Here is an 18,799-nt window from a genome sequence, read left to right on the forward strand (position 1 = left end):
CCCACCCCCAGGCCTTTCCAGCTATCTGCAGCAAAGACAACTCAAAAACCACCAGTCCACTGAAAGCTCAAGTAGATGGGGAATGAGTTTATAAGAATTTCTGAAGAAAATCCCTTACGATGTTTTAAAAAAAGCCTTGACTGAAAGCATCCATTTAAGCCCTTATGGAAACAGTATGAAGTCTTTGTTTGGTGTAGGTAGTACCGTTGAGAAGGTCTAGCTGTGTGAACTGAGACAAAATCGTGGAACAGTCGTGGACTAGAACCACTTTTCACTTGCCAAGTCCTGTTCCACTGACAGAAACTGATGTGGGCAGAAGAAAGGCCTTCACTATGTGCAGCAGGAGCAGGCTTAGCCCCGAGCGGTGGGTTCTCACCAGCCCATGCTTTCTGTAGGACATAGTGTGACAGACATACTGAGGATACAGCAGCATCCTCCTGCAATCAGACCATTAGGTCACACTTAGTCACCCTTCCATCATTTCCAGTAAACACATGTAGCAGCCATGAGGGAAGCAAGTGGCAGCTGAGTCACACCGAGCTCCCCTAACCACTCTCAAATGGTCCCTAAAGAAGGAACTCAGGAAGAAGACACTGATGGGAAACATTTCCACTGGCTCGCATCAACCATTTAATCCTGTGTCAACCTGGTGTATTTAACCTGACATAAACCTCTTCACTCTATCCTAAGCTTCTAGATAAAGGACTCTTACTTAATCTTCTTCACAAGGGCTTGTGGCCACTTTTGAACCCTTTGTGGTGTGTCAATTTAAAAGAAACCATGCCAGGGAAAAAGTAAGTACGTTAAGGCGGTTCTCACGTGAAGCATTTTGAAACAGCCAACATAGATCTGTATGTCTCAAAAGCATCACGGGAGGCAGGTACGAATGAGTGGTCTAGGTTCTAAGTCTTGCAACACTACTGCATTCCAGCATCTTGTTTGTTAAATTAAATTTAGAAAACCTCACACATTGTGATCTCTACAAGGCCAATGAATTGATAAAGCTCTTATTTGAGACAAAAATCTATAATCAATCAGAATACAGCAGAAAACAAATTAGAGGACTTCACGTTCAGAACATTCAACAGCATACATAATTTGAAACAGTTAAGGACAGGGACAGAGAACTAGAGGCCAGTGAGCTGATAGCTTGTAACCAGGTCAAGCTTTGCTTGGCCAGTTTCAACAGATTTACTTAACCGGAGATAAAACTCGTCATCAGAATACCATGTAAACAAAACAAAAGTATTCAAACAGAATTGGGAGTGACCAGTGGGATAAAACAATACAGTGTGGGCTCTACCAGAGGGAAACGTTCAGAACAGAGCTGGCACAGCGTTGCGGGTGCTTGAAATCTAAACTTTTTTAACGTTTCCTTAGGTAAAGCTATAGAACGGCATGCAGCGAGCCAGCCAAAATAGCTGAGGGAGACTAGGAAGGCCACATATGGAACTAATTACTCATGGAGAGGCCATGACAAAGAGCATTTCTCCAGACTTTTCATGGGGGCTTCACTTTCAGGAAGTTGCTGTAATTACTGCTCAAGTCTAGAGCAGCCTGCAAGCTGCTGACAGGTCCAGCGGAGGAGGAGGAGGAGGAGGAGGAGGAGGAGGAGGAGGAGGAGGAGGAGGAGGAGGAGGAGGAGGAGGAAAGGGGGGGAACCCCAACTTATCTGACCTCACTAAGGAGTAAAATACAAGAAAACAAAGTATCACAGGAAAGTTTAAAAAAAGGCCTCGAAGTTTGCCTGCTTAACAGTGTTGGACTTTCTGTTTACTGTTTTATCATCTCTCTATCTTCAAATTACTTCTTCAGCCTGAATCAGGCAGCAAATTTGTACTTCTACTTTCGGTTGGCCACAGCAGAACTGTACATCTTGACTCTTTTTTTTTTTTTTTTACAGCTTTTCCATACTGGGGCCCACTTCCTGCCCAGTTGAGGAAAAAAATCTGGCCTGAAGATGAAATGACTGCTTAACATTACACAAAAACATCTGGTACCATTTTATGCACAGACCCATGTCTGAGAGCAGGCGATTCTAGCGGTCTCTCCAGCGGCACAGCGCATACCCAAACCTCCCCAGGGTGACATCATCCCATATATGGGCTCTCCAGCCCAGCCCTCCCCCTTTTCCTGGTCCTAAATTCATTGCCAGTTCCCTAGTCTGCTGCAAATGTGCCACGTCAAGACTGGAAATCACAGCCCTTTAGTGTGTCTCAGTCAATGCAGCAGACAGAATTCAGGGGGGAAGCTGAACAAGCCCTTGGTGCAGGAAGACAGGCTCTCCCCAGCCCCGGGACAGGATTTTCCACACGCGGATGGAAGCTTCTGGAGATCCTGCTCCGTCGCCCCAGTGTTCAGACTACCTGTTCAGGACAATGCCGTTGTACAGTAGTCTGCACATTGGTTAGACTGGGCAAGGGCCAGCAACGCCATGGACGGCTGGGGACACAATGTGCTGTTTCCAAGGAGAGGACAGCTGGGTGCTCCTTTGTTGAATCTCATATTCAGTGTTTCTCTTCACAGGTTTTGCAAACTAGGGACCAAGAAGCCCTCAGGGACTCTACCAAGGGAGAGGACTGCTCCAGGGAAGACCAGCGGGTAAGGCCTCGGGGATTGCGTACCTGGTCTGTGATTGGGGGGACCAGTTAGGGATCCCATCATGTGTGCGTAGATGCGGGAGACACTGAGCAGCATGACAGATATCAATGAATTTAACTTTCAAAAGAGCATGGTCATATGGTAAATAGTGACTTTCTGTGTGCTTTTTAAAAGTCAAAATGTTGATCTGATCGTTCAAATGCTTTCTTAGATGTAAAGATGTTCCACTTCAAAATGAAAGATGAAAAAACAAACAAACAAACAAAAAAAACAAAAAACCCTCACTCCAGATAAGTAAAGTAACTGAAGGAGACTTAGTTTTGAATGGTTGAAATTGATAATTCAGAGACTTAACGTTAGGCATGAATGAGCGCTTTGCATGCAACCTCTAACACCCCAGGAATGAATGCATTTCGCCCTAAAGGAAAAAAAAAATCATACAATTTTCAAAACTCTTGTATGAACAGGAAGCTTTTCTGTTTACCTATATAATAGAAACACCAGAAATAATAATACCTAACAATAAAAGAAGAAGCGGTCAAGTTTTTTGGTTTTTTGTTTTTGTTTTTGTTTTGTTTTTTTACTATTAGACAAAGCAGATGGACTTAGCCAGAGATGAGGGCGGAAGAGCCAAACGCACAACTTACTGACTCAGCAACTTAGCAAGCCAGCCAGGGGACTAGTGCTCTATCTTTAGAGGGCTCACTGGACACATTGAAAATGTTCTTTTAAAACCCAAGAATGGTTGATACTTGCTGGTCAGCTGAGCCCTCTAGCCCACCTTTTTTTTTTTTTTTTTTAAACAAGGCTCTCACTTGCCCAGGGCCTTTGAAATGATAAGACCTGGTTGTCTAGAAAGAGGCTGATAAAACAGGAATTTGTAAATGAAGGCAAAAGTTTTCTTTGGTCAGTTTCCAGCTGTCCTGGAGGTGAAGGAGAGTGGGAGAGGTAGGCATATGGGAAGCAAGAAAACTTCCTCAGGCTGAATGAAATACTGAAAGAGAAAATACTAGAAGAATCTGGGTTGCTAAGTGAGCTGGGAGATTTGTATTGAGAATCAGCCGTGGCTCCACTAAAGAAAGTTCTGGGAGAAAAAAAAAAATGTTGCTGCTGTACTCATAAAATCTCACCTTTCATTTATTTCTACTCCTAAAAAACTTCATTCCACATTCTATGGAACGAAATATCGCCTGCTCTTTGCAAAATGAATACACTCTCTTTTGTCCTTTAAAGTGTGACTCCTTGTCTAAGTTACACGTTCTCCAATAACCCAAAGATGAATACAAACTATTTTTAGTGAGATATTGTATTATAGCTGCACCTCTGAGTTTTCTTTAAAAAAATTTTTTTTTAAAAAAAGTATGCTTCAGATCATCCCAAAACTGGTGTCTTGGCCATAAAATTTTCTGATGAATTATGGCAGTTAAGAAATGTAGTGGGGGACACTTAGCTGTTTGTCACTTAGGTGAGACAGGCAAAGTAGCTTTCATGGCTCTGTGAGGGTTGAAGAATCTTATCTTAATTATTTTTAAAAGAAGGGTTGAGATTTAAAAAAAAAATCTCGCACTTTGTTTACACAGAAAACTAAAATACACTATTAGTTCATTTATGGAAATCTGTTTCAGGAAACACACTTTCCTGACTAACACGTCCCATCACGAAAGAGGACAGACAAGAAGCACTTGGGTCAGAGTTATGATTTCTCTAATTTTGAGGGTCTACTTTACACTAGAAATAATTGAATTTTATAACTTGCTTTTATTTAATGTATATCTAATTTAAAATTTTCTCTTTATATTAAATATCTTGTTGTTGTTGTTGTTTAATTTTAAGAAGAATAACCTTTCTTTACAGACCCCTTACCTATTTCTCCCAGGGGACAGTTTTTAGTCTGAAGACAGACAAAGGGCCTAAGAGTGATTCTCCTGTAAGTTCAGCAGTTAAAAAGTAACAACTTCTTTGTAAACCCGGAGTCCCTGCCTATACTTGGTTGGAGTTCTAACACGACATTTTCCAGGAAAATTCTAAATGAATGAAGGGGAGTAGTATGTAATTTTAAATATATGAGTTATATTAAAAATAAGAAAAAAATTGTTTGATAACCCTCTGCTGAATGAAGACAGGGTGATAAGTCTGTTTGCTGGTGGATATAGCCCTTATAGGCACTTTAGGATAAAAATAGCCATATCAATCCCAAAATAATTAGAAGAATGTCTAATTTTATTCCAACGTTACTTCCAAAGAGGATATACAAGTATTTTAGGGATGGTGGAATCTAATGCAGAAGAGAGTAGCCAGCTGCAAACATCTTCCACTGAAAATTATGGTAAGTCTAAATAGAAAAATGAAACATTGTAGGTGCTCATAAAAAGGAAACTGTTTGCTGGGTCTGTCCAACCTTCACTTTAGTGAAAATTGCACCCGTTTCTTATTTCAGAGAGTCAATGATTGATAAGCTAGGCTAGGTATTGAAGTCAAAAGGATTTTTTTTCAGCCATCAAAGAGAAAAGAAATTCTGAGTTGCAGCCTCAAAGTCGTCTCTTAAGACTCTGTTTAATTTCTCAAAACAAGTTTTTTTTTTTGTTTTGTTTTTGTTTTTTAACCATAGATCTCAAAATCAAGGAAAGTTTGTGCGGGGACAAAGTGTGTCACGTTCTCATCCAATTAGTTAACACACTAGCTCTCCTTCCTGCTTGCCCTTGAGCCTTTGGCTCGGAAAATGCATTTGTTTTTAAAAGACAGACTCCCCCACCTTTTGCCTATGGACCACCCAAGTATTTTACTCTATGGGAAAGAGAAAACTTGGGCATCAAAGATACTGCAAAAATAATGTCCCCCCAACCCCCGTTAGAGTCTAAAGCTGATATAGGAAAAAGAAACTGCAAGTTTAGAAGTTTAAAGAGTCACTTGTCCACAAATGTCCCTTGTCACTAAAGGAAGTTGTAAGGGAACTGCTGCTCTTATCTCAGGACAAGAGCCCACCCATCACCATGATGTCCAGATAGTAACTATGAGACCATCATATAGAGATCCCAGCTTAAAATAACTGGGAGGCCAGGCTCTAGCCTGAGGCAAGTGAAGGCTGAGACTTCCAAAAATCTGTTTTTTTTCCCTTGGTATCCTGCAGATGATGTAGATGTAAATATTTAGCCTCTTTTCAAAGGACTTAATACTGAGTTTCCTAATTTTGTTTTTAATCAGATGTAAGTGAAGGAAAATAACCAAGTCTTTACTTTGGATCTTCTGACTTATTGTGATAACCAGTTTAGATTTACAAGATAATTCTTTTATTACATTTCTGTCTTGAGACACGTCACCATCAACGCATTACGCATCACAGACTTTGACAACTACATATTAGTGTTTTCATCTTTTAAGTAGTAATCAAGTAAGTATGACTTGGGATGCAGGGTTGGGGGAAGTCTTTCTGATTTTTTTTTTTTAATGTGTCTAGAGCAGGTTTAAATAGTTATAAATTATGGTCTTACTACATATTTACTATAAACATTTTTAATCTATCAAAAAATAAATTGTCCTCAGATCTCATGAATAAAATAATGCCCCCTACACATACACATACCTTATTTTGATTGTTTTTCTCTTCAGAGAAGCCATTATGATAGTTCAGGCTCAAACATTTTGGATAGCATGGTATAAATACAACTGCTTCATACTGAAAGATAACATATGGACTCACCTTTCTTTGTATTTTTCAGGCTGTTCTGTTCCTTTAATTGAGCAGAGTAAACTGGATCAGGTTACTTATGGGAGAGGGGAAAGCAATACAGACTTATAGTGGTTTTCATTTGCTGCTAATATATTCTTAGTAAGTGAATCACGCTACCATGGTTTTCTGTTGTGCTGAGTGAAACATCAAAGCAAATAGTATTTCAAGGTATCTCATTTTTGTATACTTGACTTTGTAACTACTTGAATAGCAGCCAAGCTCTTGTGCTCTGAAGTGTTAGACAGAAGTACACATTTAGTTTCTTGAACTTAAATAAGTCCAGATATAATTGCACTCACCAACTCTGTTAAAAGGATACCATCTCTAGGCACTGCACAAAAATTCAGATGTGCAGTAAACTACTTTTTTTCTCATTCTCAAAAAAATATATATTATTGCTCATAAAACTTCTATCTGCTTTTTTTTCTTTTTAGATTTTCCAATTAAAGGTAAATAATAAAATATTTGTTTTCTTTAAAGTTAATCTCTAATGTATACCTCTTAGATAATAATGTGTTTTGTTTTTTTAAAAGAATTCCACTTTTTAGACTTTCAACTCTTTGGCTGTTTTGTTTTAAAATGACAGGGAAGTTGTTAAGTATCTCTGCATATGTGAATTGACCACGTATATTAAAGTAGCCAGAATTCCTGGCTCAACAGGATAGCAGCTTACATCTGTATGCTTAACCCCATTGATTCAGATTTTCATTTTGGGTATGAAATGAACTTTCCTTTTCCGTGTTTATGGTCCTACTCTATAATGATATTATATTAACAACATCAAAAACATATTCAGAGCACTAGTGTGGGAAAGAACATTCTAGATCATGCCTTTGATTCATGGCCTTGCCCTGCTTGTTAGTCAGGGGGAATATAAGTTTATGAACTGTTTGGTTTTCATATGGATACTATAAAAGGAAAACAAAAATTTAAATATATTTCTGTTGCTTGGAGATATATATATATATTATATATACATATATAGACACATACACACACATATATGTGTGTATATATATATATATATATATATATATATATATATATATATACACACACATATATGTACATATCTCCAAAAGCCTGTTGGCTGGATTGCCAGATACTTTAGGCTCATTAATATTTTGAAAATGACTGCTGTTACCATGTAAATAACAATATACTTTTTCATGGGCAAGGCTATGTTACTTATCTACTCTGAGAAACATGTATAAACATAGACTTTAACTTCACTATTAAGAGATGCAGAGGTCTTTTGAAAAGAAAAAATATATGGTTCTATTACTCTGAATTCAGACTGTATGAGGGCCAGTAACAATAGGAATTAGATTTTAAAAATTTATGTTATGTTATTTTTTTCCTTAAAATTATGTGAACTTTCTGTTTTTGACAATCATCCTTGTTAGCACCGTTTGTATCAAATGTATGAGTACACTTCCTGAATAAAGTCAAACGTCTAACTTCTTTTTAGTTCCATAATGTTTTAATGTTTAATTCTATTGTGTGTTTTTCTCCTTTCCCTTTACCCCTCCCCCAATCACCACATCTGGAGACCAGGCTGATTGTCTCTGTCCATGAGCAAAGGACACCTGCAGGACCCAGGGCCTGGCTGGACAGAGTTGTCATGTGTCTGCCTGTCTACACTTGCTGTGCAGAACATCCGCTCACCTGTACAGCAGGCACAGACAGGCAGTCACATGACAACCCAGCCTGAATGACAACCAGCCATTGAAAGAAAGCTGCTCTCACACCATAGCATCTACACCAAGAACTACAACCACAATGAGGGGTTTGGGAGCCTGGGGGTTTAAACTGTTGGCATATTAAAAAACAAAAACAAAAAAAACTCGTATGTAATCCTTTTATTTTGATTCGCATATTAAAACCTACCCAAAGTAAAGTGAGTGGTGCCTATGAAACCTAATAAAGCTAGTTTCTGAAAATGCTCCTGTGTCTGATATGGTCCTCTTGCCTCGACCACACCCTCGCCATTCACTGTACACATCTTTGCTGCCTCCCGACACTGACATGAAAATCAAGTCAACACAACCATTTGGCTTCAGTTGGATGTTTGTTGGAGAAGAAATTATTCTGCTGGGGTCACAATAAATGATTGTTCTATGTACTATAACTTAAATGGGGCAGTGGGGGAGGGGAAGAAAAGTATAGAGAGAGGGGACAGAATAAACAAGTAACAATAAATTCTGAAGTATCAAGTATTTCAAGCTAACAAACTGCCAGTCTGGTCTGGGTAAAAGATATTTTAAAATATTTCCAATAGATTTTTTTTCACTCAAATTCAAATAACTGTTTCTATTCTTATGATAAATAATATTGAGCCATCACTATTTTCTGGGTGCTGTGGCACACACAGATTAGCCACCATGTTGCTGTTAATTAAGGAAACTTTTCTAGTGTAGCCATAGGGATAAAATATAGAAAGCTGATTCACTCACTTGGGATCATGTGTCTAGTCACAGAAACTCTCAACCCAAGATTTTCAAGCCTGTCAATAATTTCAAAAGGGCAAAGATAGGCCTGCATGACGTATTTTGCCCTAATGTTTGAGGAAATATCAAAGTTTGCGTACTGATACGAACTGGATCAGGCTAAGTGATCAGGACTAGCTTTGTATATGAGCATCTTAACAAAACAAATAAGGATAACATGCAGAGATGGGTAAATCTAGAAAATTGTTCTATTTTAACTTGGTTTATTAACATATTTTACCTTTCAATGCTTCACATTTAACTTTTTTCTTCTATCTTAATCAAGCTTTAAAATTATAATCTGAGGCTACCCCAAACGATTTTGCGATGATTGGAATAACAACCTCGAGCAAACTGTCTTGCCCACGGGCATTTTTTTTTTTTTAATGTAAGATTTAATCTTAAGGCTAAGAGCCCACAGTTTCCAAATTTTTTAAATGTTACAGTATTTGTACTGAATCTGACACTCTGCTTTCTTTAAGGCTTATACATATATAAATCTGTTTCTCCTCTGTGAAAATTACAGGGCTTTTTTGCCTGAGTGGAAATTCCCATGACCACCCAACAGTGCTGGATGGTACTTCACAAAACGTGAAGTATCAACAGGAAGTATAAACTGTCCATGAGGCGATTTGCATAGTCCTGCCCAACTATAAATGTTTTACACGAACTTCAGCAGACACCACAAGAACTCTTGTGAGGAATTATTCTTTTGTACCCTTCCAGGACAGGAATGTACCCTGCTCAAGGTGACACAGTATCCCAGTCAGATCATGAAGGAGCCAGAGGTTAACAGAGATATTCAGCATAATGTATCAAATAATTTTTCTGTAAATCATAAAAAAAAATTACCCTTAAAAACATTTCTGACGCTGCTCTCAAAAGTCTTGGCTGTTTTATATGTGCTTTAAATTCATAAAGAAGGCACACGTGAGTTTTTATTCTTCTGGGAGAAGGGTAATGTTAAGACTGTGGACTTTCCAGCATTGGATTTTGGAAACAATGAACAGGAGTAGTCGGTTTGTAGTTAAAGGATACTTTGAATAACTTTGAAATAGCACTGGACATTACAGTGTATTAAATAACACTTATTTTATTTCCTAAATCATAAATCTTTGGAGAATGCCAGGATGTGGAAATAATCAATCTCATATTTAAAAGCATAATGTAAGTTACTTTCTATATGAGTAAAAATTATAAGTATGAAGATGAAGAATTTTAAGCTATATAAGTTGGTGTTTGATATTTACTTGGGCTTTAAAAAATGAAAATAGTCAAGTCTGGGCTGAGTGAAAGATTTTGACAAGGAATGTGCAGCATTTAGTGGTCCTGATGACCTCCTCCATCACTGGGGCCAGCTTCTCCTGTCACAGTTAGGCACAATTAGAAAGTATTACATAAGGAAGCAGAGAGCTCAGCATCCCTGGGCTATGCATCCCTGGGCTATGCATCCCTGGGCTATGCATCCCTGGGCTATGCATCCCTGGGCTTTGCATCCCTAGGCTATGCATCCCTGGGCTATGCATCCTTGGGCTATGCATCCCTGGGCTATGCATCCCTGGGCTATGCATCCCTGTGACTTGGCTCTCCTAGCTTTGCACATCCAGGCCTGCAGCTGTCATTTTCCTTCCTATTTCCCAAGTTATATTTGTCATCTGTTAGAGCTGCACAATGAAAGCAATGCTAAGTAAGCATCCCTATAAGGGAATGATATAATCTCCTTATCAAGCTATCCAAACATTTCAGCCCACAAAAATGGGGCCTGTAATTTCTTAAGAGTCCAAAGAATGTCCTGTTTCAATGCAGATTTTGATTTCCTTCAGCCGGGCAGGGTTAGCACAGCTCTGCTGAAAAGGCCGTTGCCCTGACTCCAGTTTCTGTTACTATTTCAATCTCTGGGCTGGGCCATAGATGTAGAATAGGAATTGGCAACCGGCTTCACTGTATATGAATGAGGGGTTGCTTCTCGTTGGTTAATTTAACTCTGGGAAGACTTGCACATTCAGATGTCCATCTATTTGCCCATTTCTTGGGGATATTAAGAAGAGTGAAACCCTCTTCCCTTGAATCAAAGTCTTCCTTTCTCTCAAAATGTAAACCTTAGAAACATTGTCAAGAAAGTTTGCCATTAGAGTATTCGTATAAAGTTACCAGAACTAATTTTTTAAATACATTTTTGTTTTATTCTTTTATCTTGAGTAAATTCCCCCAAGAATTTATATGTGGCAACTAATAATGAGAAATTCAACTTTTGCTCAAATGGTTTCAAGTCCAGGAAGCCATACATGGCCAGGAGACCAAAACCCACTAATCAATGATTAAAAAATAAATAAAATTCTATACTTCAATAATTCACCTTTGGTCCTTGATAATACTATTACAAGATAAAATTCCACCGTAACTTAGCTAGTCACTCACTCACTGTCTCAGATGTTCATTCACCAATATTTGATCTGTTCTTTTCATCCTTGGATCTACTGGTGGCAGGACCTGAACATAACAACAGCCCTAGGGCATACAGTGCTTACAGTCCTCATGTGCCAAGCTGCCTTGTCAGCTTCCATCTTCCAGAACACCTCTTCCATTGTGTCTACTAATTCTCATCATCAGCTCAGGCCAGCCTAAGCTCTCAGGTAGCCATGGTAACAACTTCTAACCCCCAGTCCAGTTTTGTCCTCTTCCAATCAATTCTCAGATAGATAGATAGATAGATAGAAAGATAGATAGATAGATAGATAGATAGATAGTTGTATATGTAGAGACAGATAGAGTCTGATCATGTGACCTCCAGTTAAGAAAATTTTCCAAGGCTCCTTTTATCCTGGCAGTTGAAATCCTTCATCTCTAGAGCCACTTTTTCTTTTGCCCCAGACACTCTAGTTTAGTTCTGCCCCAGGACACTAGTATGGCCTTCTCTGATCCCTCAATGCTTCTGCCTCCTATGATCCCTTCACTTCAGACACTGTTTATGTCACACACATCACTGGCTTGACTTTTCATGGACCATAATCAGCACCAGGCAAGCTTTGTGGTTTGTTTATATGTGTTTTTTATTCAGGCTGTTCCCCTCAAAGGGGCAGGCACCATGGGCTCTTTGTTAATTGTTTTATCTTGAGTGACCACAGCAGTGCCTTGCATGTAACAAGGCTGCAAAACATACATGTTTGGAAATGCTCAGGTGTGGAAGGGCATGACACTCACATGTCATGACTGGCTAAGTCCCTTGTTCTCGTAGGTTTCTAAACATAAAGCACTCACTTAATTCGATGCCTGGGACATTGTAAACACACAATGGAACCCATAACGATGAAAACAATCACCAGGAAAGTCCAGGGAGGAAGAGCAGGCCTGGCATATAAGCAGGTGGGATGGCAACAAGAAGTGCTGTTTACCATCGCCACAACTAACTTGGGAGTGTCCTCTTTTCTAAAGCCAGTTGGCACTTGGTTTTGTCAAACATTTTGACTATTTTGGCTATACTAGTGTTGCTATATGAATATACAATATATAGAGCCATAATAGAGAGAGTATATGTGCTCACCCATATAAAACATACAAAGAAGAATTTCAAATGGGTTATTCCAGATGGACACCACTAAAGGGTTAAATAGCAAGATAAAGAGAAAGACAGAAGCCAAAAGATGTTCTGGGGATGGGCCCAAAGAGGCTAAGTCTGCCAAAAGCAAACCAACACAGGGTGCCCACCGGCATAACTGTTGCAGAGAGGGACATAGAATATTCTACATGACTTTGCTACAGTTGCTGTATTTCTCCTGAGAGTACTCAGCATAGACAAGTGCTATAACCACTCTTATGCTATGCTTTTGATAGAAGTCAAAGAGCTATGTGCTAGTAATCTCAGATCTCAAGTCTGCATCTCTGAGCTTTAAGCCCACCCTAAGAAGTAGATGCCCCTAACCCTGCAGGTCTTGGCATGTACACACTGGCAGAGGGACATGGGGAAGACACTGTAATCAGGCCTATGTAACCAATTAAAAAATATGTTCATAACCATTCGCATAGGAAATTCCAGGTCTGGAGTTCTGCTGCATAATCTAGAAGTAAAAGACCTGAAAAAAATCCCATAGGAATGACTTAGAAACTGTTGTGCTCTGAAAGATAAACCATGACCTTTCACATTGCACAAGCTCTAGTCTTGGAGTATGTTAGAGGCTAAGATATTGTTAAATGGATAAACTCTGTCAGCTGTAACACACTGCATTAGAGTAACCCTATGCAGACAATATGGTGACATTATATTACCTGGAACACAGGCAGAAACTTTTCGGTTAAAGTCATATATCTGTGGCATGTGTGAACTGCTGCAGTATTGAACTGTTAAAGTACAGGTTCAAAATCTATCAATGGATCCTTTGTGTGTGTGTGTGTGTGTGAAGGGGGTCATTTATGCATCCAATGAAACTTAAGAGCAGGGTATGTATATCTGTCCTGTTTTTTTTTTTTTCTTTTCAAGACAGGGTTTCTCTGTGTAGCCCTGGCTGTCCTGGAACTCACTCTGTAGACCAGGCTGGCCTTGAACTCAGAAATCTGCCTACCTCTGCCTCCCAAGTGCTGGGATTAAAGGCATGTGCCATTACTGCCCAGCTATGTATCTGTTCTGAACAAGAAGAAAATAGAAAACGATGCCTTTACAGTCATGCTCATCCCTTGGTTACCACTGACTTGCTGTGCCAGCTTGGAAAGGAGTCAGTTTGATAACATCATTCCTAATTCTTGGTTAAGACATAGGAGAACCCATATGGTAGAAGAGAGACAGTGTGCAAAACTGAACAAATGGATGTGAGCTCCCCTTTGTGACCTGAGCTTTGCCATTCTTCATTGAGAAAACCCAGATCCCATATACATGATGTCATCACATGAAATAACCAAAGCAAACTGGGAACCAGAAAACAAGTTAGTCAAAGAATGACATTGCCTACTTCGGATGATTGTGCCGATACTTTTCAATAGCACAAGTAAACACACTAGCGAGATAGCAAGGCTCCTGGCCCACCCATGGTTTACGAGCGCTTTCTGGGAAATCGTGAAATCCTTCTGAGGTGGTGGGGTCAGCAATGCTCCCCACAGCTCGGTGAAAAGACTGAGACTCAGAAGAGTGGAGTGGCTTGATCAAGTACAGGCAGACACAACAAGCCCACGCCCTCAGCCCATGCCCAACACAGCCTTGTGTTCCATCAGTGTCATCCTGGAAGAGCCTTGAACTTGTTTCATAATCATGGGTATATTTCTTAAGTCATTTATCTTTACTGCCCCCCCAAACTATCAAAAGCTAAGTAAAATCATGTATTTTCATGAGAGATAATCTATTTATTGAGCAGCCATTTAGGTGACAGTGAAACCTGCCTAATTACAAAAGAAAGCAAGATGGTGGCCAAAAAAAATCATAATACAGAGACCTTCTATGAAAATGTAAATATAAGTTATCATTAAACAAATTAATGAATGCAAAACTAATCCAAGGATTTTCCCTTGCTACACTTATTTGACAATAATAATAATAATAATAATAATAATAATAATAATAATAATAATTTCTGAATCAGGCCTCCACCATATGTTAGGGACAGTTTAAGCACTCCACTCACCAAAAAATTAGCTCCACAAGTTAAGGTAGAGCGATAGCTTTTTATTCACGCAGGAATATCTTATATTTGGGGGACTTTTTAAAAGGTCGTCAATAGAGTCACCTTTAGTCAACCTGTAGTTGAGCCAGGGTGGCAAGCCCCTTTAAAACCTAAGCCTTGTTTACAACAGTAATGCTTCCAGATAAGCAAGTACCATGGAGATTCAAGAGATCTGCCGTGTGCAGCTCCTTCCTTGTACTTCCTGTGTGAACCTGATCCTCTTACCCTCCTTCCTACTCCAGCACCCAGGAGACACTATCACTTGTTTATTCCCTCCTAAAGAGCAAGGAGCAGTGCTGTCCCCTCTCCTTTAGCCCTGACTGCACGCTCAGAAATGATCTTCAGAGGCTGGCAGCTCTGACCTGGGAAGCCAGTGAGCAGGGTAGAGAAGGACAGTGGTGGCTGCCTAGGTGTAGTGGCTTGAGAATGAAGGATGCCGGAGAGGGTTCTGCCCTACTAACACCAACTCCTTGGAGATGGTCACCATCCTTGGGTTGGACACCATGACCCAAGGCAACTCTTCAGGGGAAAAAAAAAACCCATCTAATTGGAGCTTTGCTTACAGTTTCAGAGGTTTATTACATTCCTATCATGGCAGGGAGCATGGCAGAATGCACACACGCACTGGAGCAGCAGCAACTCAGAGTCACGTTCTGATTTGTACTGGAAAAAGAGAGAGCCCGAGTCTGGGGCTGTCATGGGCTTTGGAAACTTCAAAGCCCACCCCCCAGTGACTCATTTCCTCCAATGAGGCTATAACTACTTCAGCAAGGGCACACCTTCCCCCTTCCAATTCTTCTCATCCTTTGACACAGTACCACTCCCAGCTGACTAAGAGATGACCCTAGGGGGTCCATTCTGATTCAAATCACCCGAATGACCAATATTGCTTTTAACTGAGGTTGGCGACATGAAAATCTTGAAAATTATACCTTGAATGGCAAATTTTGTTCTAATGTTTCTATGGAATTTGTGTTTCCATATCACAGAATCTTTCATGGGAATCAAGCCGTCGTCCAATATTTTCCAACACGCTGTTGGACGGAAGACATGGAGCAATGGGAGAACCCTGAGCTATGAAGTTTTTCTTCCAAGAAATGACAAAATCATCTTTTGCTGCTTTCCAAAGCAATCAAGCTAAAGCAGGAGGGATGGTTAACTCTGACACATGTGTCCTTTATAGCCGATAAGAACGAGGTGATCTCACCTGTTCATGGTTCGGCTCTCAGAGAACACTCCTATCTAATGCTTGTGTGCTGTATTACAAATACCAATGACGTCACTGGTTAGAACAGAGCTATTAATACTTGCAAAACATAGTTCAGTGTCAATCCATGCCCTCCTGAATCTAGCTTTACAATTTTATGACGCCTTAATGGCTTTATAAGACTAATGTGACTTTTTTGTGCCTATGTTGCTATCAGATTTAAATAAGCAGTAAGTCACGGGATGACATTATTAGTGCTGAACGTGAGCCAGAACACCACTATTTATGTTTTTACAAAGATATCAGATTCTCAAAGGAGAAAATGTGTATAATGATCTAATACTAACATGAAGACCAGAAATCTCACCATGCCTCTAGCCTTTCATTTGAGGTGGATACCATAGCAACGATTCCACAATGCCTTAGTCATGGCAGTTTCCCTATTACCTTATGCCTTTTCAACACATTATTTAATAAAGATTGCTTTCATTAAGTTGTACCAGTGACTTGATATTAATATGAGGAAGAAAGTTTCCAACTCCAGACCCAGAAATTCCTTTCTTTCGGTCAGCAAAATAGGACTATACTTAAGAAATAAGCAGGAGAGGAAATTCAATAGAAACGTTATAAAACTAAAGATCTAAAGATCCGTAAGAAGAGAGAAAAGTGGGGGCTTCTTTCAAGCAGTATTTATAGACAGACCGCACTGCTGTCTAGAACTGAATACCCCAACAGTATCTGTTAATTTCACTTTAGACACAATTTGGGGGAATGTTGCTCTCCGTGGCTTACCTCATCGTCTTTATACCAGGACAAGCTTTCTGCAGTGAGGACAAACCAGTAGCCCTTCGAGCCTCCTTTCATGATGCCAATGTTGCTGACGGTCAGCCAGCCCTTACGAATCACCTGCAACAAAGCAGACATCAACAGAAGAAGCATTGAGTGCAAGTGAATGAAGAGCAGAAGTAGAGGCAAGATGTGAACGATGGTAAGAACGGCAATGCCCATCCCCCACACACTCAGCTTCCACCGAGCTGTCTGAGGAAGTGCATCTTCCAAAAACTGAGATGGCTAGAGGGAGGTCTTATCCATCCGTGAGCAAAACAAAAATCTTGGACCCATATGGCTTGCAGAAGCAGAGTTGACTGAAATAGACAAGAACAAGAGGAGGCAGCCTGACAGACTTGGACCAGCCTATTTATTGCAGGGTTGCTACAATTAAAACATATTTTGTTGATGGATTCAATAGACTGTCCATGCCCACTACTTCATCGCTGCTTCCAGGCTACTGGTCCACTTGTCTGCCTTGCTTGAAGCTCATTAAAACTAGTAGCAGACACTGGTCAGCAAATGGCAAAAACCGGAAACTCAAGCCAACCAATTAGATCCTTGGTAACAGTCCTGAATAAGGCTGATTGGGGAAGAAAGCTGAGGTAATGAGCTAAAAGACAAAGTCTGGGGCCTCGGAATGGTCTGGATTTACCCGATACCTCCTTCTGAGTGTTATTTGCCATAGAGTAAAATCGAAAGCATCTTCAAAAATTCACTCAATGATTTTCAAATTCTAAAACGTTAACAACTGGGTGGCAAATTTGACAGAACTTAAAAGTGGCATTTAAGGGGAAAATGCATTTTTCCTCACAGTGGTTATAAAGTTAACTTATTCCACACATGGAGGAGTTTCCCATATCCTCTATGCTGGATGATTTTTACCGTCTCTGAACCAGAAATGTAATTCTATATGGGATTTTATATGATCTTAAAGTTAAAAACGTGTCCTATTTTCAAAAACATGCACTGTCCTAGACATCCCTAAAATATTTCTTTCATTATTTGTTGAATGACCATTGTTTCCTGAAGGTAGATTAAAATACTCTAATAATAAGATTTTATATTTCTGTTAAATTTTAACTTAATTTGAAGCTTAAGAAATGCCATGGGAGGGCAGTAGTGGCACATGTCTTTAATCCCAGTACTTGGGAGGCAGAGTCAGGCAGATTTCTGAGTTCCAGGCCAGCCTGGTCTATAGAGTGAGTTCCAGGACAGCCAGGGCTGCACAGAGAAACCCTGTCTCAAAAACAAACAAACAAAATACATCAACATTCTCACTGCTGATATTTCAAATTTCCCTGCACATTCGCCATCCAGGCGATACATGATGTCTTGTTTCAGCATCCCCATTGTGCGTCCCCTTCCTCAAGGCCGTATTGGTTTTTACATATCCCCAGAGAGCACCCCTCTCCTGGCCTAGACGGAGGTGGTTTTTCAGCTCCTTCTTTTGTTCTACCATAGGATGAAGATAATGTACTTCAAAGTACAGTTCCTACCAAACACAAGAGCCATTCAAATGCTTTCAAAAAAAAAATGCCACAGAATCCAAGACTAAGAATTCTCTGAGTAGGCCAGAACACATATACGTGAAGTTAAACGATGTACATTTTAATATATTTCCGAGGAGTCCCTTACTCCTACATCAGATTGAAGACTATTGAACATGTCCATACAATGCATAAAATTGGAATTCTGTCTTCCTTAGAGGAAATGACACGGCAAGGTTTCAGTAAAACAGATTAAAAGATTTTAACCCCAATACTGTATCATCCTATCATGACCTAAAATTTATCAGTGGAAAGCACTCCAATTATTTCCCTTTATTCAGTATCTTTGGATAGAGAAGAACTCTTGAGGGTCTATAGCAACCAATTACTACTTTACCTATTAGTAGAGCAGCCTGGCTCTAACAAGCTGGGCCATGAATTTTATTCCATATTTTTTTTTAAGATTCTTTTTGTTTGTTTGTTTGTTTGCTTAAAATGAAAATGGCACAGGGGTTCCATTGTGTGGCACAGGGGTTCCATTGTGCCCTTGGGGATCTCGTAGTTCAGCAGGAAAGGCAGGTCCACAAAGACATAGTTTCCATATAATCATACAGTTAGAGATGTTTACCAACATAAACGGTACTTAGGAGGGCATGCTGGATTGCCCAGAGAAGAAGGCTCTGAAACAGGAGCCGGAAGGTGATTCAGAAATTGGATCACTTAATTTGTTGGTTTGTTTTCCATAGAAGACTGTATGTATAATTTGTATATATATATATATATATATATATATATATATATATATATATATA

General features: G+C 39.7%; 1 protein-coding gene across 6 annotated transcripts in view; it reads right to left on the reverse strand.

The window, feature by feature from the left end:
• Dnm3 (dynamin 3) overlaps window positions 1–18,799 on the reverse strand; it is a 486,761-nt gene that overhangs the window by 222,030 nt on the left and 245,932 nt on the right. For all 6 annotated transcript variants that reach the window (XM_031387157.1, XM_031387138.1, XM_031387130.1 and 3 more), the window contains one exon: window positions 16,462–16,575. In XM_031387157.1, the coding sequence (XP_031243017.1) occupies window positions 16,462–16,575 (114 nt within the window). The remainder of the gene's footprint in view (window positions 1–16,461; window positions 16,576–18,799) is intronic.

The sequence above is a fragment of the Mastomys coucha genome, unplaced genomic scaffold (assembly GCF_008632895.1).
Source record: "Mastomys coucha isolate ucsf_1 unplaced genomic scaffold, UCSF_Mcou_1 pScaffold1, whole genome shotgun sequence".
NCBI lineage: Eukaryota > Metazoa > Chordata > Mammalia > Rodentia > Muridae > Mastomys > Mastomys coucha.